Source organism: Callorhinus ursinus, unplaced genomic scaffold, assembly GCF_003265705.2.
Source record: "Callorhinus ursinus isolate GAN/ISIS: 27379988/994484 unplaced genomic scaffold, GSC_fseal_2.0 scaffold79, whole genome shotgun sequence".
Classification (NCBI taxonomy): Eukaryota; Metazoa; Chordata; class Mammalia; order Carnivora; family Otariidae; genus Callorhinus; species Callorhinus ursinus.
In genome coordinates, this window is record NW_027397141.1 from 3983730 (window position 1) to 3992852 (window position 9123).

General features: G+C 58.0%; 1 protein-coding gene across 2 annotated transcripts in view; it reads left to right on the forward strand.

Moving 5' to 3' along the window:
- F10 (coagulation factor X) overlaps positions 1–8662 on the forward strand; it is a 12825-nt gene extending 4163 nt beyond the window's left edge. For both annotated transcript variants that reach the window (XM_073887423.1, XM_025874620.2), the window contains 6 exons: positions 1104–1128; positions 2049–2162; positions 3731–3862; positions 4583–4833; positions 7140–7257; positions 8057–8662. In XM_073887423.1, the coding sequence (XP_073743524.1) occupies positions 1104–1128; positions 2049–2162; positions 3731–3862; positions 4583–4833; positions 7140–7257; positions 8057–8646 (1230 nt within the window). In that variant the 3' untranslated portion in view covers positions 8647–8662. The remainder of the gene's footprint in view (positions 1–1103; positions 1129–2048; positions 2163–3730; positions 3863–4582; positions 4834–7139; positions 7258–8056) is intronic.
- Positions 8663–9123: the final 461 nt, after the last annotated feature.

Here is a 9123-nt window from a genome sequence, read left to right on the forward strand (position 1 = left end):
TTTTTTTTTTTAAGTAGGCTCGATGCCCAGCGTGGAGCCCAGTGTGGGCCTTGAACTCAGGACCCTGAGATCAAGACCTGAGCTGAGATCAAGAGTCTGGGGCTTGACCGACTGAGCCGCCAGGAGCCCCAGGGAGACTTTTACTCTTCTCTTTAGTTTGTCTTTAGTCTTTTCAGTTATCCACTAACGATGTAACGATGTGCACTGGGGGCAGCAACAGGGACCGTGCCCTGAGGTTCTGCCGAGTCATTCCGACCTCGGTCCCTATGAAAGTGTAGCTTCCCTGGGCGCCCAGGATTAGGGCCCACAAACAGTGAAAGTGGAAAGGTTCCTTTTGCAGGTCTGCGGGAGAACGAGCTCCACGCCTCTCCCTCTCTGAGTGTCGGGCGCTGCCAGGGGTCCTGGGCCCTCCTTGCCTCGTAGGCACAGCCCTCGGGCTCTGCTCCGCTTCCGCGTGTGGCTCTCGTGCCCTTTCCGCCTCTCCTGAGAGCACTCAGGGTCGGCCCTGAGCCCGTGGGGCCTCCTCTCCAACCTTAATCACAACTGCCCACACCCTATTTCCATTAAGACCACATCCTGAGGTTGCACCTGAAGTTGGGGGCGGGTGTGCACTGTTCAAACTATGGAACACAGCAAAAGTGATTTTTAAGACCATGAACTATTTTTTAGTGTAATATAGGCTTTTGGTGCCCTGTTTTAACCTAATCACCAATTACCATTTTTTCAATTTAACATGATTATTCACCAAGCATCTGGTCCCTTATTGAATCTTTGACCCAGATATCTTAACTCAAAACCATTCATTGATCCGCTTGGGTGTAGCAAACAGAGCAAACCATTTCTGGTATAATCCATTCCTCAGTGATTAACTTAAAAATAGGTTTTCAACATTCAACAGAGCTGGTGCATCTAGGATGACCAAAGTCCCATCTGTACAGACACAGCAGATCTGAAAACTTCCCTCTTAGGCTGAGGAGCCCCAGAGCAAAGTGCGCCAGGAAAGGCCTCCGTTTGGGAAAGCACCCTATTCAGGCAGAGCGTGGTGGTTGTGTGAAATGTCTGTCTTTTCCCTAATGTATTTTAAAATCTTCTTTCCCTTTTAGACTGAATTCTGGAATAAATACAGAGGTGAGATGTTTTCTATTTTAATGTTGAATGGGGTTCATTCAGACATTGAAATAGAGAGAGATTGTATTTGAGTGTTTGAAACTACTTCCTGAATTTCCTTTCCACTCCTGCTTATTTCTTACTCACCTAAGACTTTTCCTCTCTGAGTGTTTTCATAATAGTTATTGTGAAATTATTTTTTGTAACTTTATGCCAATTCTGGTTTTGTTACTTAAATGTAGATTTAGTTAGTTCACTCTCACTTGAGGAGTACCAAGCTCTATGGTAATTTTCTTAATCCAAGGTATTAGGTAGAAACAAAGAATAGAGTCTGAAAGATTAGGTCTTCTAAGAAGATTGAATGTTTGCAGCTTGTGAAATGGTATAAATCATGACTCATGTCCCATTCTGGTAACACTTTTCAAATTTCTCAAAATGGCCATTGGACCTGTCTCTAAATTAGATTGTCCAAATGCACCAAGAAATGTGAAGTCCCATGTTAGTGCTGGACAGTAATGTTTGCATTTTGGTTTTACCTCCAGACCATCTGGGACGAGGCCCCCAAACACGGGTCTTGTCAGTGCTGAGCCTAGAAATAAGTGTCAGGGAATCCCCCGCCCTCTGACCTCCCAGCTGGTCCAGCACGGTCACCAGCCCAGAGCCCAGAGCTCCTCACTCTGTTGAAAACACACTGCCAAACATCTCAGCAGAAATAGAAAAGCTTATCAATGGCCCAGTTAGATAAGAGCATCACGTACGCTGAGCGGCAAAAGGTGGGGGTAAAATGAGGTCCAGATGGGAGAAATGTTTACTGGGAGACAGGAAGAATTTCAGGTTTATTCAAGCTCTCTGAACAGACGTGCCAAGATCAACAGAGCAAAGCCATTTCCACCACCATGGGAGCTGCCTGCCAGCTTGGTTCCCAAACCCTGTCTCTGCAGACGGCGACCAGTGTGAGAGCAGTCCTTGCCAGAATGAGGGCCAGTGCGCAGATGGCCTCGGGGAGTACACGTGCACCTGCTCGGAAGGATATGAAGGCAAAAACTGTGAGCTCTGTGAGTTCTCTTCCCGGTGTGTCCCTTCAGCTCGGGCTCACCTGATGCCAGGGGCCAGGGAAGGAGCCAAACCTCCCAGGGAAACGGTCTCGGGTTCCTCCCGATTTTGAGTCTGCGCTCCCGCACGCTGTGCCATGTAGGGACAGCAGATGCAGTAAAGTTAGAGCCCAATGTCTCCTACAATCCGCTCGGTTTTCGGGTGCGGTGAGAGACACGCAGCCACGTCTCTTCCTCTGAGAGGCTTGTGGCATATTCGTGGAGCGCTGGGCCCATAACTCAGAGACGAAATCGGGCTGTTTCTCTCCCGGGGTGGCGCTCCCCCTCACTGGCTACAGAATTCTTTGCGGTCCTGGCAGCGGCTCTGAGTCACCGCCCTCCACTCACAACTGTTAGTGCGAATGTCAATTCCAAACCGTCCGGGATTGTCCAATTACAAAACTGTGATATATTTAATGAATTCTACATGGAAAAGTCACTGAGAGTTTTCCTGATATGGTGATTAGTTTAATAAAATTAGATTTGTATTAGGCCAGCTTCCCCCTGATACAGGAAGTTTCGCATTTCTCCCGGGTAACTTCCTTTGTAATCTGCAGAGTGCGCTCTTAGCTTGGATTTTTTGGGCTGGTCCCCGCGGGGACTGTCAGCTGCGAATCCTGCCGCCCAAAGCCCAGAGCCGCCTCTGCGGCTCACCGTGTGGCTCAGCCCCGAGCCACCATGCATCGTTTCTAAAGTTGCGCTAATGTTGATCTTCTCACTGTAATCATTTCATCATCAAAACCCAAATGCAGAATGTAACATAAATTGCCGTGGTGGCCTCAGTGATGTGAGTTGGGGACTGGGTGTGGTGTGCGTGCTGGCTTAGTCAGAGCCGCCACGCCGCGGGGACGTGCTCGGCCCAGCCTCGAAGCCGCCGGAAGCTCCACGGCCTCTGCGTGTCAAAAGCGTCCCGTGCCGTGCCAGGTGGCCTGAGTCCAGCACACGCCCCCGCCTGTCCCTCCTGCTGCCGCACCGGAGCCGGGCCCCCAGTGTCTGAGATGCATCCAGGCCCCTTTATTCTGGGGGGATCCTCCAGGCTCAGTGGACTGGCCCGTGGCCACGCGGCCCGTCCCTGCCTGAGCACCTAGCCCCAGGGCCCGTCCTTGTGCATGCGGCCTCCGCACTCCGGGCTTGCGGCTGTGGGGAGGGCCGTGTGCCCTTCTGAGGGCTGAACTTGAGACCCACCAGCGTCCAGGGCCCTCCGGGGGCGTGCTGGGCTTTCTGCAGGACTTTCTGGAGGTCTGGCGCCCAGGGCGCTGCAGACACCATGCTGTCCCCATGTGGTCTGGGGAGTGGTGGGGCGGGAGCAGCGTGGACACACAGAGGAGTGGACCCCAGCCCGTCGCCTGCTCTGGGTGCCTGTCCTGTTTGCTTGGCCCAGCTCAGAGGCATCGGCCACGTGGTCCTGGCCCTCTGCTGCAGCTGTCGGGTCCCCGGTGGGGTTGGCGGGTGAGTGGATGGGCCCCTGGTGCTGCCGTCCCTCCTCCGGGCTAGGTGCGGCCTCAGTTTCCCCGGTCTGTCGTGTCCTGCAGCCACGCGGAAGCTCTGCAGCGTGGACAATGGGGACTGTGAGCAGTTCTGCAGGGAGGAGCAGAGCTCGGTGGTATGCTCCTGCGCCGGCGGGTACGTCCTCGGAGACAACGGCAAGTCCTGCATCTCCACAGGTAGGAGTGCGTGGGCCGGAGTGGGCAGGCCCGCCAGCATCCCACTGGTTCTGGGAACTGAGGACTGGGGCCAGCAGGACTGCCTGACTCCCCGGGTGCCGGTGAAGACGGGGTAGTGCCTGGCTCGTGGCCAGCCCTGAGTAGCCACGACATGCTTGTGACCGTGGCACGCCCTGTCACCCTGGAAGGCTGGAAGTTGGAGCAGGTGCAGGGCAGCATGGGCTATCGGGGCCACAGACTTGGGGGGGTGCAGGAGCCGCAAGGGGTACCACGGACCCCCAAGAATGAGTAGGTTGGGCAGGCCCCAAGCAATGGGCTTCAGTTCCCTTCTCTGTGATGAGAACCGGGCCGTCAGTCTGGCCCGGAGGCTCCCAGAGGGCGTGGCCCGGTGAGGGGACCTACGCAGGGGGTCCTCACCGCTGCAGGCCCATCTGGACCAGAGCTTCTGAGAGGCCACTCCTCTCTCTCTTAACTCACGGTGGCCCCACGTGCTCCTCAAAGCCTGGTCCCTGCCTGACCCACAGCTCCGGTCAGGGTGCAGGGTCTCGGGCATTCCAGAAGCGGGACACATTCCCCGCCTTGTGACAATGGCCGTCGTGTAACCCGGGCTCTCGGCGGTCCCCTCTGCTCCCCCCACTCTCCTCCCCCAGGTCAGGTCGGGAGAGTTGTGCCTGTGGGGCAGGGGGGGTCTCGCTCTGCTGAAGCCGGCCATCCTTTCAGAGCCTTTCCCCTGCGGGAAAACCACGACGGGGCGCCGGAAGAGGTCAGCGGAGACCGCTCACAGCGGCGAGGGCCCCTCGGAAGCCGAAGCCGGCATGCAGGAGCAGTCTGACCCGGGGGACCTGCCTCCCACCCAGAGCACTATGTTCCTGCTGCCCTTCAACGGGACAGACTCCAGCACTGAGGACGGGAGAGGCCTGGTCCGGATCGTGGGTGGGCAGAACTGCGAAGACGGCGAGTGTCCCTGGCAGGTGACTGAGGAGCGGGCCTGGGGGGCGCGGGCGGTGGACACACGCCGCTGCTCCGGGGCGGACGGTGCRGAGTGTCCCTGGCAGGTGACTGAGGAGCGGGCCTGGGGGGCGCGGGCGGTGGACACACGCCGCTGCTCCGGGGCGGACGGTGCGGAGGTGCCAAGTGGGCCCTGGCCCTCCCCACTCCCCGTCCACCCCCATCTGTGTGCCCGGGAAGGACAGAGGAGGCAGTCCCGCCACGGCTACCGGCCGGGCTGCAGGCTCAGGTCGGCAGGGGAGAGCGCTGCCCGGCGCGGCCGAGCCCTTGGCTGGCTCTTCTGACCACCAGCAGCAGAAAGAGTCACTCCCCTTGCTCCTCTCTAATCTGGTAGAAAGATTTTTTACCAAAATGTGAATCCTGACAAGGCAGGTAGTAATTCAGAGAAGAGTGCACCCATGTGTTTGCCAAGGAAAAAAAAATCCCTCTTCCCTTGTTGATTTGGACTAAGGTTGCCTGCTGTAGCAGAGAACAACACAGGACGTGTGCTTTGAGCTTCAGATAAACAATGAACAATTTTTATTTATTTATTTATTTGAGAGAGAGAATGAGAGAGAGAGAGAGAGAGAGAGAGAGAGAGCACATGAGAGGGGGGAGGGTCAGAGGGAGAAGCAGACTCCCCGCTGAGCAGGGAGCCCGACGTGGGGCTCGATCCCGGGACTCCAGGACCATGACCTGAGCCGAAGGCAGTCGCTTAACCAACTGAGCCCCCCAGGCGCCCAACAATGAACAATTTTTAATGTGGGTATGTCCCGAAGACTACGGGGGACACACTTACACTAAAAACTGTTTGCTATTTATCTGATTCAGGTTGACCTGGGGGTCCTCTATCTTATCTGGCAAGCCTAACTCCGGCTTTAGGGTTTAGAAGCCAAAATGGCTTCACCTACAAGCAAAACTCCAACAACCTTTAGAAATGAGCTCAGCTTGCTCCCACTCCAAGCTCCGCAATGGGCGTGCATTTGCCTGAATTATCAGGAGGCCAGGGAGGAGCGATTCAGGGTGCAGTCACCTTGCCTGCAGCATGCATTCACAGAGCACTGTTGTGGGTCCGACGTGGCCCTGGGCGTGGAGCGCAGGACGTGAGATCGGCTCTATCCCCTGAACTGTGCACATCTAGATCCAGGAAGGGCGGCGAGCCCACCCGAGCCACCCCGCTGGAGTGGGTGTGTGACTCGCACATGCAGCCACGGGGGCGGGGGGGGGGGGCCGCGGGGGGGGGGGGGGGCAGCCAGAGGAGCTGCCCCCACCCCCGGCCCCCGGGTGGCATGGTGGTGGCTTTGGTCGCAGGCAGAGAGGATGGGGGATGCACCCGGGCATCGGGGTCCTGCGCAGGGAACTCCTGACTCCTGGCCTCCCTCCGTGTTGGGAGGAAGAGGTGGGATGCGGGTACGGGAGCCTGACTCTCCGCCACTGGTCGCCCGAGCTGGCTTAGGAGCTGATCAGTCACACGGTCTTCAAGGGCTCTTTCAGAACCTCAGGTTGTTCCCTGTTCCACTGACGGGCATACGCCCCCAGCCAGGAACTCCCACCCACTTGCTCGCAGGGTGTGGAACTCTCCAGAAGAAGCAGGAAGGGCTCCTCTCCAGATTTGCGAGCCCCGCTCTCTGGGGGAAGGGGTGGTGCGTGAGCACTGCCCGAGCTCCCTCCCTCTCCAGTCCCAGCGGGGAGAAGGTCACCCTCAGGGGGACCCACATGGATTCCAAGGACACTGCCCTTGAACGGGGGCACACCTGTCCCGACACCAGAAACTGTTGTCCCCAAAGCCTGGCGCCTGCCTGGTCTGGGCTCTAATTCATAGCCACATAGCAAAGGTTTTTCACGTCAAAAACCGTGGGTCGATGGGAGCTCTGGAGGGTATGCGACTGCTTGTGTCCTGGGAGCCTGCGGTCCAGGCGCAGAAAGCCAGGGGAAGCGCGGCTGAAGGCTCCCCGGGCACCCTCGCCGGCACTCAGTGGGGCCTCGGCGAACGTCCGCTGAGTCCGCCAGGGCGCTGCTCCGTGCACAGGAGCTGCCCAAACCCGCGCGGGGTCCGGGCACGGGCTGGGGGGCAACTGGGCAGGGGCAGGGGCCACCGCCCCACCGCGAGCCCCACAGTGAGGGAGGCCAGTGGCTGAAGGCCCCTGGAACTCGCAGGAGTCTGCAGGTTCCAGGCTGGAGGGCGGCATGGGGAGGCCCTGACGCAGGCCCGGAGGCCGAGAGGAAAGCTCCCCCACTCCTCTTCTCCAAGCCAGACCCAACCTGGCGGACTTGGGTGTGCTCCTTGCAGGCTCTGCTCATCAACGAGGAAAATGAGGGGTTTTGCGGGGGCACCATCCTGAGCGAGTACTACATCCTCACAGCGGCTCACTGCCTGCAACAGGCCAAGAAATTCACGGTGAGGGTAGGTAAGTGGTGGCATGACCCCTCCACTGCCCTGCAGGGCCCCCTGGCACTTATCTTCAGAGCCGCTAGCTGGAAACACGGGTTGACACAACGGAACCCTGGGGGCGCAGGTGGGGGGTGTCACGGAGCGGGGGGGTCCTCCCTGACGTGCTCCAGTCCAGGCCCGGTGCCATGAGCCTCCCCTCAGTGTCCCTTCCTCCAGGAAGGCTTCCAGAGCTCCTCCTCAACGGTCTGAGCCCGGAGCGCGGCCCGTCACATTATCTTGTAATGTCTGTCCTTCTCTACCAGCCACAAACGCAGCCACGCCATGTGATCGCTAGTTCTCTCTGATATAGTGTTAAAGTTCCCAGATGAAATTAATTTTAGTAATATCTCATCGTCCAGTATATCCAAAATATTATTTCAGTGTGTAATCAATTTTAAAAGTATTAATGAGACATTTTGAGTTTGTGTTTTCATTCCCTGAGAATTGACACAGCACGTCCCTGTTCCGACCGGCCGCGCCGCCCTCCGACGACCGCGGGGTCCAGAGCCGGCACCCCGCCACGTGACAGTCTCAGGAAATGCCTGCCTGAGGCGCTGGCCATGGTTATAAAGTGTGACCGGTGGTCGCCCCTGGGGAGCAACACTGGAGGTCGCTCTTATTTGCTTTATGCTTCCCTTCATTTTTCAGATTTTCTAGTGACCATATTCCACTTTTTCATACAAACACAGTAACAGCTGCTCTGAGCAGCAACGTGCAGGTGAGCGCACGGCCCACCCTGAGCTGAGCCCCCCCGCCCTGTCCTCGCCGCTTTGCAGGTGAACGGGACACGGAGACGGAGGAGGGCGACGAGGTGGCGCACGAGGTGGAGATGATCATCAAGCACAACCGGTTCGTCAGGGAGACCTACGACTTCGACATCGCCGTCATCAAGCTGAAGACGCCCATCACCTTCCGCGTGAACGTGGCCCCCGCCTGCCTGCCCCAGAAGGACTGGGCCGAGTCCACGCTCATGACGCAGAAGACGGGCATCGTCAGCGGCTTCGGGAAGACCCACGAGAAGGGCCGCCCGTCCAACACCCTCAAGATGATGGAGGTGCCGTACGTGGACAGGAACACGTGCAAGCTGTCCAGCAGCTTCAGCATCACCCAGAACATGTTCTGCGCCGGCTACGACTCAAAGCCCCAGGACGCCTGCCAGGGGGACAGCGGGGGCCCCCACGTCACCCGGTTCAAGGACACCTACTTCGTCACCGGTATCGTCAGCTGGGGAGAAGGATGTGCACGGAAAGGGAAGTATGGGATCTACACCAAGGTCACCAACTTCCTCAAGTGGATTGACAGATCCATGAAAGCCAGGTCCACGGCCCCAGTGCCCGCGGGGGGCCCTAGGCCTCACCCCCATTAAAGTCATTCCCTCAAGACCCCCTGGCAGCCGCTGGTGTCTCGTTTGTGCTCACACGGGCGGCGCCTGGAGCAGGTCTCCCGTCTGCGGTGACGAGGTCTGGGTAGATCCCTTGTCCTGGTTTTCTCTGGCTCTGCCCTAGAGAATTTTCCTTTGGAACACTAGAGCCTGCCGTTCCCTCGCCGGGATGCGGGGCTTCTTCAGGAAACGCTGTCCTTTGTAGGATCTGGGCCCCCGGGATGACCAAACGCGCAATGGGCCGTTCCTGTGTGCAGTGGGGGCTTCCGGTTTTGAGCGCCCGAGGCTGCCACGTGGCTCAGGACACTTGGAGTAACTAGGTTCGGGAGCAGGGATCGGGTGGGGCAGGGGTCCCAGCACTGAGACAGGGTGGGAGCGCGTCCTCACGGGCAGGCTCTCCGACAGCCTCTCAGGGGCAGGGACACTTTTGCGTGGACTTAGCTGCTTCTCTCTTCTGGCTTC